Below are 22,925 nucleotides of genomic sequence, written 5' to 3' on the forward strand. Positions count from 1 at the left end.
CATTTTGGGATGTGTTGGGCACCCGTTTGTACGTTTTGATAGAGCTGTGTTTGGCTCGTGTATAGACTCTGGTATGGTACTGTATATGATGTTATAGAATGACCTTTTTTCGCTGCATATATGATTGTGGTTGGATGTGTTTAGGGTGCCTGGGGACCCCACGAGGTCAGACCCTCATCCATTGTATTGTATCTTTGGATGTTTTATCGGATACAGGGACAGGTTGGTTACATTTTCACCCTTAGGTCCCATTGCAGGGTTCGAGGCGTGACATATACAACCATACATACCACACTTATTTGGTTTACGGCAAATCATATCATTTTCCCAAGTATACAATTTATACAAATATGGATAATAGTCATCTCAATAATATAGTTTAAACAAAACGAATGGTTTTCCAAACAAAGCAGAGATGATACCCGAAATCCCCAAATTTTCCCAAAAACTATAACCCAAAAATCCCATATTTTACCCGATAGATTTTCCCAAATAAGTTACCAAAACATACATACGATCGTAGCCTACAAGCTTACCGATCCTGATTTTGAAAATAAACTGTTATAAACTGAATCCCCTTACCTTAACTCGAATTCCAACTACGAACTCTATGGTCCCCAAGACTATGAACCGAGACTCCAAAACCTACAAACCACAGTACAATACATGCTTACAATTCGTACTACTACCCATATTCTGAATTAGAAACGAAAATCGAGCCTTACCTCGATTTTAGCCTGAAATTCGAAATCGCTCGAAACGAAATTCCGATCTACTAGAAACGTAGAGAATCCTTCCCTGATCCTCGCAGTAACATCTAATTTACGAATCAGATGACGAACAGTGAAGAAATCAAGAGAGTGAAAGAGAGCTTCGAGTTCTAGAGAGAGAGTGTGAGATTTTTAAGCAAACTTAGCTTGGAAGCAACCCTTTTGGATATTTATAACCCTTTAACTCGGATGAATTCATCGACAAATTGGCGTCCTCGTCGACGAGTCCGCCATTACCTTCGTCGATGAGACGGTGGCCTCGTCAACGAGCCGAGGATCCAAATTTTTCCCAAAATTCCTTGGGATCTCCTCGTCGACAAGACACTGAATTTCATGTCGAGAACAGAAGGGACTTCGTCGACGAACTCTACCTTCGTCGACGAAGTTTGCCCAAATTACCACTTTACCCTTCTTTCAAATATTAAATCCACATACCACGGTTCGGGTTCTTACAACCAAAGCCAGCAAAATTTGAATGGAATAATATTTAAAAACTGGAGAAAATACCTCATTATAATCAATACCTTCCTTCTGAGCATAGCCCTTAGCTACCAATCTACCTTCGAAGTGAACATTATTTGCATATGGAAATCTTTCTTTCTTTACATAAACCCATTTACAACCAATTGCTTTCTTACCCTTGAGCAGCTAGGCTAGCTCCCAATTCTGATTCTGATGAAGAGACTACATTTCTTCATTCATTGCTCCTTTCCACTTGTCTGATTTAGAGTTCCTCATTGCTTTTTTGAAATTGCAAGGAACATCATCATCTACAATTGAAAGTGCATAGGCCACCATGTTAGTATACCGAGCAGGTTTTCAAATTTTTTGTCTTGGCCTTTGAGAAACAATTGATTCTTGTTGCTGTGAAGATTCTCGGATTAAAATCTCTTCTTCTTGTACACTATTCCCCACTGTAACTGGAGAGTTACATCATGTAATTTCATTTCTCATTGGGTTTCCTAAAATTGTCTCAACCTCCACCTGTTGTTGAGTGTCACTGGTCTTTTCTTCAACTAGTGACTCCTTGCGTATTGTATCATTTTTTTCGTCTCTAGATACCAAAGACAGTATCCTTTAACTCCTACACTAATACCCAAGAATATTGCTTTCTTGGCTTTAGGATCCAACTTAGATTTTTTAACATGATAATAAGCAACTGTACCAAATACATGTAAAGAATCATAATCATTAGCAGGTTTTCTAGACCATACCTCATAGGATGTTTTTCCCCCAATAGCAGATAATGGTAGGCGGTTAATTAATGAGATGACACACATACCTAATAGCCTCAACCCAAAACCTTTTGTCCAACCCAGCATTAGACAACATACATCAAACTCCAGCAAAGTCCGATTCATGCGCTCTGCCACCCCATTCTATTGTGGTGTATTTCTAACTGTAAAGTGTCATGCAATACCTTCATCTTGACATACCTTCACAAATGGATTACTCATGTAATCACCACCATTATCTGATCTGAGTCGTTTGATCTTTCTGTCAGTTTGAGTTTCAATTAATTTTTTTCACTTAATGAAAATATCACACACTTCATTTTTATTCATCATAGCATACACCCAAACTCTTTTGAAAAAATCATCAGCAAAAGTAACAGAATAATGCATACCACCCAATGAAGCAGTTTTGGTAGGCCCCCATACATTTGTGTGGATGTAGTCTAAGATGGCTTCAGTTCGCTAGATCGTAGTGCCAAATTTCTCTCTTGCCTATTTTCTCATAATACAATGTTCACAAAACTCAAGCTTACATACCTTTTCACCCTTCAACAAGCCTCGCTTAGCCAATTGTTGCAAATTTTTTTCACATGCATCTGTCATACAATAGCTTGTGAAATATCAGGTCTTGTACAAATCATTGCGTACATCAAACTACCAACTACATTTGCATAAGGAACCAAAACTTTATACTACCTTCTTCAAATACTGTTTTTGAGACAAACTAACAATTGTTGTGCCAACCGCATATGTTATAACCTGGTTGTATCTGAACCTGCAGCTTTCTCAAAAACAATAGCTACTGAGCCAATAACTGTACTACCTTGAAAATAATACAAGTTATTTTTCCTAGTACCTTTCATCACCACAGGCGCATCTAATTTAATCTTTAAGGTTTCATCTTTCAAAGTGATAGTGAATCCTTTAGGTTCTAAGGCACCCAATGAAATTAGATTTTTCTTTAAACTTGGAACATACCTAACATCAATCAAGGTTTTAACAGTTCCATCGTGACATTTGAACTGTATTGAACCTATTTCGGTTGTTTTACAAGTATTATCATTTCCCATAAAAACAACCCCTCCATCTAATTCTTCAAAATTAGAAAACCATTTCCTATTGGGACGCATGTGATAGGAACAACCAAAATCCAAAATCCACTCACCAAAGTAATGTGTCAAAGATGTTCCAACAAGAGAAAAATCTGACTCACTTCCATCATGCTTGGCTATATTGGCATTAGAATGTGTCTTGTCTTTATTCTTCTGCTACAATTTAGGGAAATCTTTCTTCCAATGTCCTTTCTCATGACAAAAGGCGCATCCATCTTTAGCAGGTCTCCCATAAGATTTACTTCTCCTTCTAGGTTTACGACTCTAAGAATGTTTCCTTATTGTTAGTGCTTCTGTTGTTTCCATATGGACCCTCTGATCCTTCTTTCTACATTTAGTACTAATCAATGCAATACAAACAATATCAAAAGTAACTTTATCTTTTTCATACAATAAAGTGGTGATCAGATGTTCATAATCATCAGGGAGAGAATTTAGTAACAATAAGGTTTTATCCTCATCTTTCACCTTTTCATCCAAAATTTAACAAATTAGCCAAAATTTTATTAAAAGCATTTATGTGCTCATTTATCGAAATACCTAGTCAATACTGGAAGCGAAACAATTTATTTTTCAAATAGAGCCAATTTTCTAGATTTTTGGCCATAAATGTATCTTCCAATGTCTTCCACTATTTCTTTACAAATGTCTCCCTTATAACACAATATTTCTGATTTTTAGCTAGACACATACAAATTGTACCACATGTTTGACGATTGATCTTTTCCCAATCTCTATCACCCATATCCTCTGGTTTATCATCCAAAGGAATATTTAATTCCTGCTAGTAGAGGATGTCCATCACCTCACATTGCCACATACCAAAATTAATTGTACCATCAAATTTCTCTGGCTTAAATTGAGCATTAGTTATTGTCTTTGACAATGATGTCGAAGTTGTTGGAGTTGGAGTTTGTGTGGACAAAGTTTCTTCTACTACTGCACACATAGTTTCTATCATCTTCTATATATTCAATAGCAAACAACAAAGCAAAAAACCTAGGATGAATAGTACCGCACTTATCCCAACTGTGTCTACTCTGTATATCTTATGAAATTCCACTTTGACCAGGCCGACCTCCAGGAAGCGATTGAGTCACAATAGTCTCTAAGCAGCCGCTTAAATAAGGCCTTTATTAGACATCAAAAATGGAATTAAGGATCCTAAAAGATAAACACCTCCGTATAGGCACTATTTAACTTAGCTCTGATACCAACTGTTGTGTCGGGCACTCCACTTGTGTCAAACACCAATACTACAACTATTTCTATTGAATATATAATCAAAACTAAAGTAATGTAGAAACTAATAATAAAAGACAGCAATAAATAACAAAACAAGAATTTACGAGATTCGGTACAAAATTACTTGCGCCCTCGGGCACCGACAATCAATCCACTACTTCCAAACAAATTACAACTTTGAGGTGTAATTACAAATGGAGAGGAGAGCTCTTTATACAGCTTCATCCCAAAGGTTCAAACAACTTTCCCAACAATGTAGGACAAACAAAAAAAAAACTTCAAACAACCTTCCCACCGATGTGGGTAAACAAAACCAACAATATATATATGAACCACCCACCGTGAATACTTCATCATGCATTATTGTAATAATCGGTTCTCAGCCAAAAATAATGTTCGATATTCATGTACTCCGTATGGTTTATTCCATTTTTCCATTGCACCACTTGGCCACAAAATATTCACTTGAATGTCATTATTTCCTAAATTAACTGGCTTCTTGATCAGTAAAATTAAGAAACCAACATTTATATTCTAAACCTATGTTTGCAGAGGCTTTAAATTTGAATTTGTATTTGATTTGGATAAGTTATAATATAAAATTGTATTGAGACTTGTCCAAATTTACCCAATTATCCAAATCCAAATTTAAGGTCTGAAACCCATACTCCTAGACACAACTGAATGGAATTTAAATTAATGCATTTCGTTAGTAAGAATAAAATGAAACCAAGTGGAAGATATTCAAACTTATCACCTACATTTTCATGTTCTTTGTTTGATATTTTTTACTTTATTCTATTAATTGTACAACATTTTATGTTGCAAATCAAATGGAATGTTGAACTTTGATCCGCAACATCCTTCAACATTCTTAAAAATGTAATATATATTCATGACATCTTGTTCCTCCGTATGTTCAAGCATTAGAACTATACGTGGCGGTCATCTAAACATTTGGGCATCTAAACATTCTTCGGAATAAAAGATTCCTACAAAATATAGGCATAGGTACGACTTTAAGAATCTTACATTTTGAATCTAAGACAATTGGACAACAATGCCCTTGTAATATAGTGTCACTACACTTTATTATTATATCTAAATAATAAATTATTAATAAAATAAAAGTAATATTTTTATTATGCTATAATAATGTAATGATTAATATTTAAACACCATATTACCTTCAATTATTTCGATTAATTGAATTTTTTAAGTGTTGACTTTTGTAATTTTTTATTGTTGAAATCTTGCAGCATGGATTTAATTAGGTATATGTCCTTAGTAGGTTTAATGTTAAAAAAATATAATTATTATTTATATATTAGTTATACAAATGGCAAAGTTATAATGGCCATCTTCTTGAAATATTTACCATAATTTTTTTCCCATGTTAATCTAAATATTGGCATAAGAATCATGTGCAAACTTGTCACTATAAAAATTAATCATATTTATAATTTATTTAGTTTCACAAACAAGCTAATTTGATGAGTTTATTTAAGTAGAGATATATAATTAATTTTTTTATAAACAAAATTACTAAAACTAATTATATTTGGTGATAAATCTAGATTATCATATATACTCAAAAAAATTTATTTCAAGGATACTAGAAGAGTTTTCCATTATTTTTTTCATCTTCCTCATTTCCCCCTAAATTATATTAAAATAAAACTACATTATAAGTTATGCTAAACATTATAGATTATATAAATAAGTCTCGATGAAACATAAAATCAGTTCTAGATAAACCAGTTTGCAAATATTTTCATGAATTTAAAGGTCAATTTAATATCCTTTTGTTTAGTGAAAAAATATACTCTGAAAAATCATTTATTTATATTGCAAGCTTTTTTCTTTCTATTGCTAGTTTTTAGTTGTTCGCGAAAAAAACTGAAAACAAAATTTTATGATTTTGAATTGTTTTTATAATCTATTGGAGAAATATTTTAATATCCAAAATTAATTTTTTTAAATAATCATTCGTTTGTATTTTTTTAATTAAAATTAAAATAAAATAATCATGTGAATTTAAGATATAATTAATATAAAATGTTTCCAAAATTTTTCAAATAACTTTTAAAAAATAACAAAAATCCATTTACCCCAAAAAAAAAATTTATTGCTTTCTAATCTTTATATACAATAAGATTGTTTTTGTAAAGTGAATTTTGAAACATTATAATTAACTTAAATTATTGTAACAATTTTATTTGCATTATAGTTTTTTTAAAAATTTATATAATTTTGTACTTTTATTATTTTAACTATGTTTTTAATTTTTATTAATTCAAAAATAAAAATGACCATATTGTTTACAAGTTTTAAATTTACTTTTGTTTCAAAAAAATAATTATTGATTCGACTTTCAGTTTTTATTTTTTATTTTCAGTTTTGGTTTTAGTTTTCGTTATCACAGTTTTTGACAGTGATACCAAATAGTTCAAAAAAGTAAAGAATCATTTTTTGTAATTATTTTAAAAACTAAAATCCAAAACAAACAATTATTTTTCACTTCAATCAAACACAAGACCAAAAACTTCGGCCAACTTTTCCTGCTGATCAAATTGAGCCATCTGATAACAACAGGATTCAACATTTACGAAATCCAATCTCATCAATTTTTTGACAAGTGCTGGTATGAAAATGATGAATGAGGTACACCCATAATTACACGAGCCCACATGACAGGTGAACAGTATGTCCAACACTGCTACGCTTACTGCTCACCTGCCACATGAGTCCATGTCATGACAGACCCACATCACATGATACTACCTGTGCGGCTTGTTTGGAAACAGCTATATATAGTTAGTTGCTCCCCATTCAATTTCAATATCAATTTCTATAAGTGGAACTTGAAAGGTAAGGTAGGTAGGTAGGTATGTGTCTTCTAAGCAGAAGAAGGGTTCCACCCTTTTCCCAACTTTTAGCAGACTAAGCATCTCTCAAACCCTGAAAGGAAGGCACATATGATTTGATATTGGCATGACCTTTTTTAGATGATTGGAAGCCATCAAACCCTAATTCTTTAAACAAGCCTTGTTGAATTCAAATCAAAGAACTTTTTCCCACATCCAAATGGTCATTTAAGACAGCTACCTCCACAAACATCTAAAAATCATCCAAAAAATTTTACTCCAAGCAAGTAATGCACCTTATTCCATAAACATGGTCCAAGATTCAGCTCATCACTACACTATATAGAATTCAACATTGAGACACAAGTAAATGACAAAATATGTAATTAATGGCTATATATTTCTGTAACCCGAGGATTCCAATTTTCTAATTACAAATATCAAACATAAAGACCTACACTATGTCTAAACACTTTACAGGGCTTACCATTGTACATGTATCCGTGTTATGACAAGAAGGATGAAAAGCCCAGATGCTTGGGTCTTTCAAGTGGAAGCTTCTCCATCTCAAAATTGCAGGGATCAGAAGCAGAGACTTCTTCTCCAGTAGCTGCTGAACTTTTAAGGTCATTTAAAGCTCTCTTTGCATAGATGGTAAATGCAACTGTCGTGATGATAGCAATTACAAAGGAGATAATGTTGTATATGATTTCGATCAGAGTCATTTGATATTTCCCATACTTAACATCTGCTAAAGTCTTTAATAACCGGCCACTGTGAGACAGAGAGAGAGAAATGTGTATTAGCAACCAACAATCACAAAGTAATGTACTTAGTTTGACTTTCACAACACCAGGCAGACTCCTATAGCAATTAGTGAGTTTAAGCATGAATCCTAATAAAGAGAAGATTGGCTTCTAATATTTTTTACTTCTTATATTTTGTTGCAGGTTGGGATCATCCTTTGATTCTGTTTAGAGTTGTTTTGGTGCCCAGGCTTCATCTCCCATTCTCTCTTTTTTTGTCTTTTTGTGTTGTGGGTGGGGGGTGGGGGTGGGGCGGGGGTTTGCTTAGTATTGTTCCTGTTAGGACATTTTTTCTGCTGATAAAAAATTAGACAAAGCATATGGCTAAAAAAATAACATCATATTACGACATCTTTGTCACTGATAAAAAAGTGACATAAAGCATAAGCATATGACTGAAGAACAAAAGAAAAAGAAATGTTCTGGAGGTGATTAGATCTAACACATAACTGTTCACCATAAAATTCTTCTACATTATCTGTCAAGTTAGAAACCAGGAACCAGGAAGCAGCATTATTATCAAGAAAAATTCAGAAAACCAACCTATAGATGTAAATGAAAGCTTCTGGTACCATGCCAGCTACTGATCCGCATAAATAGGGCCAAAATCTCATACTTGTTGCCACTATAGCATAGTTGAAAATTGTGTATGGAAATGGTGAAATTCTAAATAGCGCAACCACTTGAAACTGATTCAACCAGGTCCCTTCCCCAGCCAATCTTATCATTGCAGCTTTCTGAGGCCATTTCTTTAGCCATTGCTGCAGATTTAATAAAAGAGGAATATGAAACACACTAAAAAAAAGAATGATGATCAGGGCCCATGCCACTGTTCCATCATCACTCTGAAAATGTAGTGTCTTACATGGATTCGGTCCCGAAACAGCAATCCAATCACATATGGCAGGATCATTCCAACAGTTGTTCCAATCATGATTATAACAAATCCAAGACCATATCCAAAAATCATCCCCGCCAACCACATGGACGGGCCAGAAGGGATTAAGAGCACAGGGAAGAATGCCAGTGAAGCAACAAGCACAAGAGCAAGAACTGGACGACCAAAGGCAGTGGCCTCCCATTGCATGACTGGGAGGAGAACCTACAATGAAATTTGAAAAGCACGGGAGTCAAAGACAAAAGTTATGCTGACTGCCACCACATGGCAAGATTGCTACATCAGAAAGTAATGCAGTGCTTAATGATAAACACAAGGCATGCCAAATAAGCCATGAAAGAAAAAAATACATGTTATGTAACAGTGAAATATGCCTACTAGTTTCTCCTAATTGTCGTTAACATTCAAGGCATTAAAAGATTTGTATGCATAATTTGGTTAAATTTTATAGGTGACCTTGGCAAGAACTCCACATCATATCATCCATCTGCATCATTGCTCAAACAATTCCATTCTATTTATAGTTTACAAAGCTCTGTCACAAATGATCAGCAAAAACTTGCTGGCAAACCAATCAGAAAGAAAGAGCTGATTTTTTTCTTTTTTGGATAAAATAAGTAAACATCTAAAGAGAGAGAAGTTCAAACTAAAGGAGGAAACAAGTAACAGTTAACATCAAAATTATCTCATGTTATGATAGCCTGAAATACATAGCTCGCCCACAACCTAACAACTTAAGCTTTTAGGTAAAGTGATGATTCAACATGGCATATGAAATATGGTTACCAAGAGGTCCTGCACTTTATTCTGTTTGCAGAGTTAAGATGTGGTTAAAACTTATTTCTTGTGACGGCATTATTCATTCCTTGTATCTCTACATGGGCAATCAGTTTGTACACGAGAAGGAGCGTTACGTGGTTGCTTAAATGGTATCAAAAGCCATGGTTGCCAGAAAGCCCTGTTCTATTCTTGTAGCCCACAATTATTGTCAATTTGTTAAACTTATTGCCCATAAAGGATGTTGTTTGTCATTTGTTTACCTCTCCACATGCAATCATACAATAGGAACAGTAGTGTTAAAGCTACATATACACTGTTAGCTCAACCTAACAGCTTAAGTTTTTAGGTCAAGTGGTGATTTAACATGGTACTAGAATCATGGTTACCATGAGATCCTAGGTTCTATTCTTGCTGCTTGCATTTATCATGTGGTTGTTAATAAATATCTTATTTCTTGTAACGGTTTTATTCCTTATTCGTTCCTCTTCTCCATGTGCAATCAGGCTGCAGGTGCAGGGGAGTGCTAAGACTTGATAAACATTATAGGCTCACAACCTAACAGCTTAGTAAAGCAGTCATCTAACAAAAATGGAGTAAATTATCAGATCAAACACGCAGTCAATGGATTGAAGCAATGCTTTTGTCCAAACTAGTATGCAATACCAGTAAATACTTGGTGTTGATGTCAAAGATGCAACAACAAACAACAAAAATTCCAAAACTAATTTCAGAATATATTTATAAAACAAAATGTTTCAACAAAGTAAATGAGAAATTAGTTAAAAAGCTAAACACAGAGAAGTTGAATTGTTTTCCGGTCATAAATATTCTATCAACTGGCCTGCTTAATGCGCAAAAGAGGGGAGGCATAGATTGGTGTGTGGATACTGGATAGAACCAATGCTGTTCTCATCATGTTCCCAAAACAAAATAAAAAAATAGAGCATGTGTCAGGAAAAAACTGAAAAAGGAGTGATTAAAGCAGAGGGAATACCTTATCAAAAAGAAACGGCACTCCCCATTTCAAGAAAATGAGAAAAAATACAACAGTAAAAATACACAATATTAAGACTTTGATCCACCAGATGAAAGATTTCTTTCTTGTTACTGCTTGAGGTTGCAAGTTATCAGCTTCAGTCATCCCTGGTCCGCTGGGTACAACCAATCTCACATATTCGCTTTCTTCCCTGACATGATTGCCAGAGTTCGCAATCTGATTCCCTAGCTCCTCAGGCAATTTTAGCATCTTTATTTAGACCCAAGAACAGCTACAATGTGCAAAATAAATATGCCACAAGTATCCCAAGAGCAGAGTTCACAAATAGGCAAGCCTACAGCATAGAATACAAATAACAAACTTTTGAAGCCATCCTCAAATGCATAAGGAAAATATAATATCTACCCAAAAAATCTAGCTGAAAATGATTGAAACCCTTCATGCCAAGCAATGTGACACTCAAACTTCATTCTATTAAATCGTAAATAGCATGCCACTCAAGGTGGCAATGGCAAAATATATGAAGCATAATACTTTGCAACTCGAAGCAGCTATCAATCCATATTTTAATATGCAACAGACGTTAATGCATCAAAAGATTCCCAAATCCCCAAAAAAGCAACATAGGAAACAGAAAGTCAGAAACTAACATTGCTCTCAAATGCACAACAATGACATGCTACCATCCTTCACCAAATCATAAACACACAATCAATAGTAAATATCACATGGTGCATACAGAACACAAATAATTTGAGTCAACACATTAAAATCCCAAAACTATGATGTGGCTGCACCATTAACTAATCAGTAAGAGTAATGAATTAGACGCAAACGTGATATGCTCTTCATCACATCACCTGAATTGTTTTTTTCTTCTTTTTTTTCTTTTTTGATAGTTAAAGAGCCAAATATTTATTAAAAGGGATCAAAGGGCCTAACACTGCACCAAAAATAGCTCATTTGCAAGACAAAATCAAGAAAGTCTAAATAATCATATATCTAAACTGCATTGATCACTAAACCCAAATTTTAAGGTTTTGATTCACACATCATTTAAAATTAGGAGAGTTCTTTGCCTACAAAAGCTCTCCTATTTCTCTCCCTCCACAAAAACCAAAAACTGATGAGAGGCATCAAAGCAACAAGGTTTTTTTCCTATCTCTCCACAGGATTGTATACCCCTCCAAGCCCACAGTTCAGCCTCATAGACCTTGCTTGCTCCCAGCAAAAAGTAGCACAAGCTAAATACCACAAGTGACTCATCAAAGGACAAGAAAGTAAGACGTTCAAAACAGTTTGTGCAGCATTTTTACACCAAAAAAGCGCCTGTTTACAAGGATCATCCCTATTTTGAAAATTGCTTTTTTTTTTAATAGAAAAAGAAGAGGTTCATTGATAATTTGATAGATTAAGAATATAATATAAGAAGAATAAAACATCTCCTCAATAAAATCTGGGACAGGCAGCATCAAGGATCTGCAGCCATGGAGATATAAGAAGAAACTGAAGGGAGAAGGAAGCAGAAGAGAGAAGAGACAAGGGGGAAACTCGCATTCAATTCCAATTCAAATTCAACATCAACTGTCTACAACATGGCTTTCACACAACAAATATTGCAAACAACCCCCAAATACACATGATCATATACTAATTAATACTAAACACATAATAAACTACAAACTAAACCCAATCATCAATCCAATTCTTCTTAAAGTATCCAACAAGAATATTCCCAAGGCCTTGCATCTTGTCCTACATCAACTCTGCCTCAGTTAGAAAAAAAATCAGCCTCGAATTTTGAAATACTGAAAGGTCAAAAGTAGCAAACTTCGGTTCTTCAGAGTCCAGCACTTGAGCGATAGAAGAAACCACGTTCCATTGGCAATACCATAGAATTCACTTGAGAATTAGCATCAATGAACATATCAGGGATGACAAACTCAACGATAGGAATGTCCAAATGACTTTGGATGTCATCAAACACTTGAATTTCCTTGCCCATCGTGTATTCAAGTTGAGTAACTGTGGCTGAATCTTTTTGTTGGTTGATTGGTAGAGCGGGCTTCAAAATGATTTTCTTTCAATTATGGTGGAAGAAATGTGTTCTCAAGTCCTTTAGTAACAGTCAGTCATCCAACCAAGGAGAACCAAGGAGCACGTGGCCAATCTTCATAGGTAGGATATCACACCAAACATTAGCCAAATATTCACCCATTTGGATAGGAACCAAACATCTTTCAAAAACATGTATAGTAAGGCTATCAACCCAAGATATCATATAAGGCTTTGGTGAGGTTCCAAATTTATGGAAACCATATTCATCGGACATCTTCCATCAATGATGATTTTGCAAACCTTTTCTCCACTTTTACGAAAGGTATTGACAAGCTTGAAATTGTGCCCAAAGTTTAACAAATAGCATTCCTTTTTCCTCTAAACTGTTACCATGTTGCTGAGTACATATATAGATGTACGTTGCAGCTTTATATCACCTACAGCCCTTTCACACAATTTACCCTCAATTCTCAATCTAATCATGCAAAACCACAAATTTGACTACTAATTTCTAGAGAACCTCCTTCAATTCACATGCAGTCTCGATTGTAGTGCTACATTGAAATAAATTCACTTAGAAAATTCACAAAATGCAGCAATAAAACCTGATTTCCAATGTTGAAAATGACAATTTATAGGATTTCGTGCCAAATTATCACACTTTCTTGCAATATGTTGTGTACACAAAATATCTCCTTGCAGCTCAAAATATCACAGTAAAAACGTAAAATGCCATGGCCGGAGCAAATACTTGTGAAACTGGAACCACGAGAAGACTTAGGTATTGTCCCACTCATAGGTCGCCGGCGCATGGATCACTGGCGGCAAGACTCCGGTGATGAAACTTTGGTCAAGGCAAGATCAGGGGATGAGGAGTTCAATGGTGTTGGTGGTGTCATGAAAAAAACACAGGAGGTTAACAAAGAGCTGGGGGCTGGAGGAGTTTGGCCAGCACGTGGGGCTCACGGAAAAGAAATTTTAGGGGCTAGGGTCTTGTGGGGTTCGGTTTTTTATGGAAACGGAAATGCCTCAAAAATCATTAGGGAAATAGGTTCTCAAAAGACTGGAGACACAACTGGAAATTTTGAAAAGCTCATAACTGCTCCCCCCCCCCCCCCCTTTTTTTTAAACTGCAATTCAGAGAGGGAGGGAGAGAGAGAGAGAGAGAGAGAGAGAGAATTAAGAAAATGAAAAAAAAAGAGAAAAGAGGAAGAAGACGATGAAAGAGTGGAGGAATTGTTGGACAGAAACTGCTGCAAGTAGAGGAGACAACAACAGAATTCAGAAATCAGAAAGAGAGTTAAGACTTAAGAGAGTTGTGGGAGAGAATTAAGTGAAGAAGGAGAAGAGAAGGAAAAGGAAATAGAGGGAAAAAAAAAACGCAATGCTGCTGGGTAGCAGAGGATCAGGGACAGACCAGGAGATTAGAACAGAGAAAATGAAGAGGAGGAGGAGGGGAGGAAGAAGGACAAAGAAGAAGAGTGAGGAGAAAATGGTGGACTAAAATAGAGAATAAGGTCGTGGTTGGTCTCTGATACCAAATGATGCAGGGGCAGTATGAGGAGGTTTGACTTCTTTATTCAAGACTATGGCCTTAGGGATGTTCCTTCGAGCAATGGCCATTTTACCTCAATGGCATGGAGACAGATGGGCTTCTTCTCATATTGATAGCTTCCTGTTTACCAACGTGCAAGCAAATGTTTTCCACGTGTTGTGTAGGGAATCCTTGTAAGGCCTGTTACTTGCCTAGTGCTTTTAGATTCTAACCATGTGCAGTGTTCCCACCCCTTTTAGATTCAAGAACATGTGGTTGATGCACCCCTCATTCCGATAGTGTGTGAAGGACTCGTGGGGGGTGCCAGGTCTAGGGCTGGGAGGGCTTTAAATTGATGAAAAAGATGAAGTTTGTGAAGACTGAGCTGAAACTGTGGAACAAAGATTTTTGGGAATGTCAAAGAGCCAAAAAACAACATTATCTTTTCTGAAATTATTGATTTGGAAAGGTTGAAGGAACCTGGTTTATTAGATGAGGATAAGGCTAGAAGGGCTATTCTTTATAATGATTTGGAGGTTGTTATTAATGGAGGGCATGAATTGGCACCAAAATCAAAGATGATGCCAGTTAGAGAAGGAGATAGTAATACGACTACAAGCTGTTCTCATAGAGTGGCTAGTGGGAGGAGGAGGAAAGGTTTTATCAAGGAATTGGAATTAGATGCAAGGAGCATTGTAGGGGTCATAGACATATTGGAGTTGAGATCATGAGTTTATGTAAGCATGAGTGTGCAGAGGAGTGCCCAAAGATTAATGTTGTGGGCTTTAGGTTGAAGCCCCATGGGTGCAAGCTCTAATCAATGGCTTGAGAAGCCATTTAATGCTCAAGAAATATTAAAATGTTTTTTTTTTCTGGGTTTTTTTTTTTTTTTTTTTTTTTTTTTTTTTTGAGGAATTCCATTGTAAATGTTAATTCTATCTTTTTATCCCTGACACCAAAGAAGGTAAGGTCAAAGAGAGTGAGGGATTTCACAATTATTAGTTTGGTCACAAACTTTTACAAGATTCTTTTATTTCTTTCTACTGCCTTACCTAAGAGATTGAGAGAGAATTGGAGGGATATGGTGACTATGGCTCAGCCTGCTTTCTTCAAATATAGAAAATTTTAAATGCTGTGTTGGCAGTTAATGAGGTGGTAGAGGATGTGAGGAGGGGCAAGAGGGGGCTGATCTTTAAGCTAGATTTCAAGAAATCTTGTAATATTGTGAACTGGGGGTTTTTTTGGATAAAGTGATGGTTTGGAAAGGCATTGGGTTAGCATGGAATAACCGGATTAGAGGTTGCTTGAGCTCATCCAATTTGTGGGTAATTATCAATGGTCTATCTAGAGAATGCTTTTAGGGATTCTCGAGGGCTTAGGCAAGGGTTGGGGGAAGAAGTGGAAGTTACTTTGGAGGTATGTGGTTTTTACTAGTGTAATGCCAGAATGTTCAAGAGTTCCATTACTTAAGTTACGCGCTATTTAATTCATGGAATTAGGGCTGGAATGGAATCAAAATTCAAACCCCAATTCCCATTTACACATTTAGTCTGCATAAATAAGGATATAATCACATTTTGACCAAAATGCTAATTCCCTTATTCACAATAATGGTAATTCCTCCTCATAGGAATTACAATTTCATTCCCAACTCTCTTTTTTGAAGACAAGTATAACCCTTATTGAACAATAAATTCAAAAGAACACAAGCCGGCCATTTTCAACTGTTCCAAAGAAGAATAAAAAGAAGAAAACAATAAGAATGAGAATAATAAAACAAAAAAAAAAAAACAATAATAACAACAATAATAACAAAGCAATAACATCAACAACAAGAAGTAATAATAATATCATTATAAAAAATTATTTAGGGGAATTTATGAAAAATGGCTTGTTTTCTGTTCAATTATAGCTACTACTAAAAATTACCAAATGTTGGGAAGGAACTAAAACTACAATTCTAACAATCACTCTATGTCACTGTTGCTGCCAAAATTTGTCCTGGGGAATTTGGATCAAACATGACTTCGATCACCTACCAAGAATGAGAGAAAAACGGCTTGAAGGACCTGAAGTGTACTCCAGAGGATCACTCTGATGCCTTCCCTAGGGGGTCCTTTCTGTAGGAAATCGAGATACTTCCTTATTGATTTCCCTACTAATGGATATTTATTTAAATCGTAGGAGTTAAACTTTAACTATGGATAGGTTACTGGGAAGTAAAGATTGGTGTGCTAACCCCTTACTTTAATTAATGAACATTACCTTCTTTCTATTGATCCCTTAGTGTCTTTTCATTTTTCGATTTTACATAAGTTAACGTAAAGTTTAATGTTGGGGTCTCTTTTAGGTCATATCAGTTACCCCCCCCCCCCCTACTCTCGAGTCTTAAAGTTACCTTTTTGGCTCGAGAATATATTGAATTTACTATAAGTCCTACAATTATCATGAGATTCAGATAAAGCACTAGATGGACATCTTTGGGTCTCATAAGCGGTGCTCATCAAGTGAGCCAATACTCTACTGAGTAGTACTCGTTTCTTGTTGCTTCACGAGCGGTGCTCATCATATGTGCCCATACTTTACAGAGCAGTGGCCGTCTCTTGCTATCTCATGAGCGGTGCTCATTAGATAGGCATTTTTGGGTCTTATAACGGTGCTCATCAGATGGACCAATTTTTTATTGAACAATGTTCGTCTCTTGTTGCCTTATGAGCAGTGTTCATCAGATGGGCATTTTTGGGTCTTATAAGCAATGTTGATCAAATGTGTCAATTTTTTGCCGAGCAATGTCCGTCTCTTGTTGCCTTATGAGCGGCATTCGTCAAATGGACATTTTTAAGTCTCATGAACGGTGCTCATCAGATAGACACTTTTTAGCCTCATGAGCGGTGCTCATCTGATAAGCCAAATTTTTGCCGAGAAAAACTCATCTCTTGTTGTCTCATGAGCGGTGCTCATCAAATGAGCACTTTTGAACCTTATAAGCACTACTCATCAAATGGGTCTATACTTTGTTGAGCAGTGTCCGTCTCTTGTTGCCTCATAAGCAATGCTCATCAGATGAGAATTTTTCGATCTCATGAGCGGTGCTCATCAGATAAGCTAATTTTTTGCCAGCAAAGCTCGTGCCTTGTTGCCTCAGGAACGGTGTTCATCAGTTGGGCATTTTCAGGCCTCATGAGTGGTGCTCATCAGATGGACCAATTTTTTACCGAGCAAAGCTTGTCTCTTGTTGCCTCATAAGCGATGCGGTGTTCATTAGATCGACACTTTTGGATCTCATGAGCAGTGCTCATAAGATAGGCCAATTTTCTACCAAGCAAAGCTCGTTTTTTGTTGCCTTATAAGCGATGCAGCGTTCATCAGATGGACATTTTTGGGTCTCATGAGCAGTGCTCATCAGATGGGCCAATTTTCTACCAAGCAAAGCTCGTCTCTTGTTGCCTCATAAGCGGTGTTCATCAAATGAGCATTTTGAACTTGCTGGGCAAAAGGATCTCCATTATTTCTTTCGTAAAGGAGGGATCGGAAGATCTAACTGAGGTTTCCCCCATTAAGGGTTGGTTGCTTCTTTCACCAACTTTTCTAGTTGATCAATTTTCTTGAATTTTTATTCAAATTCCCAGGACCGTTGCTCGTTAATGCCGACACTGTTTGCTCCTTGTACTTTCTTCATCAGATCTGAAATTTTAAGGCTGCTTCATGTGGTACCACCGCTTATCCTTCGGTCTCGTTTCAGCTTATACAACCCCGGGGCCATGTTCCACGGGATCATTTTTCTATTGTAAAATCATGCTAAACATGTATTCTACCTTCCAAACTAGAAATTAGTTTAAAGGCACAATTTGCGACAAATTGTCTAGTGGTGGGAAGTGAACCGACTAGAGCAATTGATCCCCAACAATGGATTCAGACTCGGAATTGCGTGATGCTGCCATGATTGAGTTTTAGAAAGAAATCCTTCCAAGTTTTCACAAGCAGCGCTAGCTATTGCTGCTAAAATTTTTCTGGAAGAATTTAGATCAATCACAACTTCGATCACCTACCGAGAATCAGAGAAAAGCAGCTTGGAGCACCCAAGATGTACTCTAGGGGGATCACTCCGTGCCTTCCTTATGGGGTCCTTTTTATTGGAATTCAAGATACCTTCTTATTGATTTTCCTACTAATGGATATATATTTGGATCATAGAAGTTACACTTTGGCTATGGATATGTTACTAGGGAGTAAAGATTGGGGTCCTAATCCCTTACTTTAATTAATGGATGTTACCTCCTTTCTATTGATCCCTTGTTTGGTCTTGCATAAGTTACTGTCTAGTTTAATGTTGGGGGCTCTTTTAGGTTATATCAGTTACTAACCAAATGCAATAATTACATTCCAATTTTGATTATATTCCTACCTTGATTTCATTCCTACCTCAATTCCTTTGCCACTTCAATTCTAGCAAAACAAATAGAGGGCTAGTTTAATTTGGAATAGGGTGATTTTTCTCAAGTCAATTTGGTGTTGTGGCTTATCATATTAGAGTTTTGGCAAAAAGGAGTTCTTCTTCTCATTGGAGCAATCAACATAACAATACACATTAGAGCAATTTAAGCTCTAAGGTCCAAAAAATAAAAATGGCAATTGCAACTAGAGTATGAAAAGCAATTTAGCCTACTCAGCCTCAACCACTGCTTTCTTCTTTAGGCTAGGAAATTATTTTATCAAGAATCTAAACTGGCCTTCTTGCCACCCCACCCCCCCGCGCGGCGGGGCCATGAATCCTTAGCCTCTCCATCCTTCAAAAACCACAAAGAGGCAATTATTGAGGTCCATGGGCCCAATTTGTTGCAAGCCAAAAGTTTACTTGAGCCTATTTTGCTAGTAGATGGGAGAGAAGAAAAAGATAGAAGGCAAATAGCAATCTATCCAACCAGCCAAAGTGCAAAGTTAAACACAACACTGACTTTAGCCGATGATTTTTTTTTTTTAAAAAACGCATGCCCTGTCATTTAAAGACCTTAACCTTACCTGGACAGGTAGAGGATGAAAACTTGCTGCATACAGCTGCAAACCACAAAACCAACCAGGGCTTGGTAACTTGCAAAAAAATGTAGTAGTATATGTATAAGGAAACTCAATGTTGGTATGATGAATTTAAACAGAAAAATAGGGAAAAGAAATTATAATACGCTGGGAAGCAAAAGACTAGAACACAAAGAAAGGACATAAATGAACTCACTGGGAAGCAGAAGCTGCCCATGACCTAACAAAAAAAAAAACCAAAATGGGTGTAAAGGCAACAGCGCGAAGCTTCTAGCGTCATCAACTTTACTGATGAATTGAATTCCAACTCCAGAACCTCCTCAAGAGAATAAGCATAATAATACAGGTGTTGGGCACTTCCACAGACGTCATACCGGACATCCGGGGATCAAAACAAACTAATTCGAATCCTACAGGCCATTTCACACACGTAAAACTACCAATTTACAGAAGCAAGAACTATGAAGTCCGTCCAATCGCAGGGTAAATGGAAGAAGCAGATGGTCTCATCAGAGTTCCAATCCATTGAATGAAGCTAGAGCTTCAAGGCCCAGCCCAGCGCAAAAGCAAAACTACTGCGAATTAGAGAGACTTCACTAGGGTTTAATGAAGGACTTACCAAACCAGCAGCGTCGGATATCTCGCCTGAGCGGAGGAATTTTCTCCCTCTCCCCTCCCTCGCTCGATGGTTTTTTTTTTTTTTTAATTCTTTTCCCCAGACGAGAACGCAGTCTTTCTTTCTCCGTTGCTTTCTATCCTTCTCCGCGTTCTCGTTAGAAGCAAACTGCCGCGGCAGCGTCCGCCCGTCATACTTGACTGACGTCAGTCACGTGCCCCGCCTCAGGCAAGCATTCATTTTATTTATTTATATTTTTAATCTTGACTTCTCGTTTTTGTGCTTGTCTCGCTTTGAGGCGTTGGGTGATATCATCATGATGGGTAACTTAAGACCGTTCAAAAACTTTTTCTAGATGCATTCAATATTTGTAGGGATTTGGAAATTATTACGTGTATGAATTTATATATTAATTATCCAACTTAATTTAATGTTTTTTGTTCTATTCATTCATAAAATTATTTTTTCTTAGTTTTAGTTTAATATTATTTTTAAAAATTTAAAATTTAATTCCTACAAGTCATTCGAATCCTTCCAAACAAGCTGTGATAGATGTAAGGAGCGGCTAGCAAGGACTCCCACTCCCCCCTCAAGCGATTGGAATTTTTTCGTTTTAAACTATATGAGCAATTTTGATATGATAGGAAGATGAGCAATGTTAGACATTTAAATAAATTGCCCGAGATCAAAAGGTTTGAATTCCTAGTTGGAGATTAAGCACCATTAACTCAAGTTCATTTCTTAAAATTTTGTGTTAAGGCATGCGTTGCAAGGAATTCTTTTAATATGACAATAAAACCTAATCAAACGATTGGGCTCACTTTAAAAGTAAATAACTTAAAAGTGTCTAATAGTGCCTTTTGTGAGAAAAATTGATTTAGATTAGAAAGTTTCATAATTAAACTCTGTTATTGTTGAAAAGATCTATAAATTATCTTTTCGAGCATCAAATAGTGAGCAATTTAGAGTTTAACTGAGAGACTTATGCTACAGGTGAACAAAATTTACCAAAAAATTAAAAATCAGACCAAAACCGAACCATTTAACAATTCGGTTTGGTGTTTCGATTTCGGTCTTCGGTTTTGAATTTTATGAAAACTGACTTTCGTTTTCGATTTCAATTTTATAAAAAAATTGAACCAAAAAATCGAAAAACTGATTACTATAAAAATAGCTTTAATAATATAAATATATTCACATATATATATATATATACACACACACATACATATATGTATATATATAATCAATTTTATATAAATAACCAATTTTACATGCATATTATATATATATACACATAGCACCCACTTCCATTCTTCCAATGTGAGGCAACTAAAAAGGGAAGAGTGAGAGAATTGGAGATGGGAGTTGGAGAGCTTAAAGGGAAAGGGACCATTGTCCCACATAAGCTAAAGGAAATAAGGGAAATCCTTCCTCTATAAATCCATGGGTGGGTTGGGTGCTTGAGGCTTTTGTACTCAAGTTATGGGCTAGGCTTGTCTTTTAATTGATTTGTTTTGGGCATTTGAATATTTTGTGGGTTGCTATTCAAAACTCATTTTTTTTAGACATAAAATATTTTATTTTTGACCTAATATTTTTGGCCCACCCTAGTAAGGGTTTTTTAAAGTTATAAATTTTGTCTTAATAATCGAAAAAAATTGAACCAAACTGGAAAAAAAAAAAAAAAAAAAGGATTTTTGGTTTAAATAAACCATCAGTGTACGGTTCGATTTCAATTCATGTAGTTTGAAAACCAATTAGTTTGATTATATTATCAATTTGGAATAAAACTGAACCGAATAGAACCGATTACACCCCTACTTACAGTTATTTTTCCCAAAACTACTTTGGGCAATCATGTGTGGTAGTTAAACAATTTAGGTACACTTTAATGGGAAAATCTAATTCATCTCATAAACTTTCCCAAGTTTTGTTTGATGCCATTGGAAAAATCTACAAGGTTGTTGAGAATTCCACTTGCGAATTTATCCCACATTGAAAAAAGTGAGTAAATGATGGGTGTTTATATTCATGATTGGGCCCAAGATCCAAAGGGCTTAAGCTTTTGGTGCTAACAAATAGTATTAGAGTCAATGGTTCATAACTCTGGGTGTGGAAGTGTGTGATCAAGGCTAAAACGGATCGTCCAAACTACCAAGATGGATCCGAATAGGGCCAAAGACGTGGGAGGTAGGATTGGTTTGGAGGCCCACTTGGAATACAATTCAAGACACGTAAGACGCAATGGTAAGACCCACTTGAGCAAACTATTGGAGAATTAGTCTAATGAAAGAAAAGATGGCTTCCACTCAAGGGGGAGCAGTTGGAACTCACAAGTGGTGGAGCTTTCGTTCAAGGGGGAGCAGTTTGAACTCACAAGTAAGGGAGAGATTGTTGAGAATTCCACTTGTGAGTTTGTCCCACATTGGAAAAAGTGAGTAAATGATGGGTGCTTATGTACATGGTTGGGCCCAACATCCAATAGGCTTAAACTTTTGGGTCAAGTTGGTGCTCACCTATGTATATCAAGCACACTTATGGACTCCTCCGTAGAGACTTCTTTCCAATGCATCAATTGGTGCACAATTTGGAGATAAATAGAAAGACGTGTGCCTTTATTTTCTAAAACTGCTTTGTGCAATCATCTAGAATGCTGAAACAATCCAGTAGTGCACTGTTGTGAAATAACGCCTCTTAAACAATGTACAACGGAATAATAATATTGTTGTAAATGATCAAACATACACTTGCAACAATCTAAATGATGTATACAGAATACTTCCACAACCATAGAAATATAAGGAAAGCAAAGATAAAAGCAACGACAGTAAGAATTACATAGTTCGTCAAAGCCTACATCCACGGGAGCAATCGACAAGAGTTTCACTATGAAAATCAAAGATATGCACTACAGTGGTATACAATGATCTTCTCTCCTTCTCTTAGCCTCTCTCACTCTACAATATGCCC

At 36.0% G+C, this 22,925-nt stretch overlaps 1 protein-coding gene across 5 annotated transcripts; it reads right to left on the bottom strand.

Annotated features, from left to right (window-relative positions):
* Window positions 1-7,501: 7,501 nt before the first annotated feature.
* Window positions 7,502-20,173, bottom strand: LOC131160446 (uncharacterized). Of its 5 annotated transcripts, none has more exons than XM_058116136.1 (7): window positions 19,956-20,138; window positions 19,533-19,556; window positions 19,322-19,357; window positions 10,708-11,044; window positions 8,901-9,137; window positions 8,579-8,796; window positions 7,502-8,003 (listed from the first exon to the last, which is right to left on the bottom strand). In XM_058116136.1, the coding sequence occupies exons 4-7, from the start codon at window positions 10,957-10,959 to the stop codon at window positions 7,736-7,738; spliced, it is 975 nt and encodes a 324-aa protein (XP_057972119.1). In that variant the 5' UTR covers window positions 10,960-11,044; window positions 19,322-19,357; window positions 19,533-19,556; window positions 19,956-20,138; the 3' UTR covers window positions 7,502-7,735. The 5 variants fall into 5 exon arrangements, with proteins under 5 accessions (XP_057972119.1, XP_057972118.1, XP_057972114.1 ...); XM_058116135.1 differs by having other exon boundaries at window positions 19,322-19,390; XM_058116131.1 differs by lacking the exon at window positions 19,533-19,556.
* Between the last annotated feature and the right edge of the window lie 2,752 nt (window positions 20,174-22,925).

This window comes from Malania oleifera, chromosome 7 (assembly GCF_029873635.1).
Source record: "Malania oleifera isolate guangnan ecotype guangnan chromosome 7, ASM2987363v1, whole genome shotgun sequence".
Taxonomy (NCBI): Eukaryota; Viridiplantae; Streptophyta; class Magnoliopsida; order Santalales; family Ximeniaceae; genus Malania; species Malania oleifera.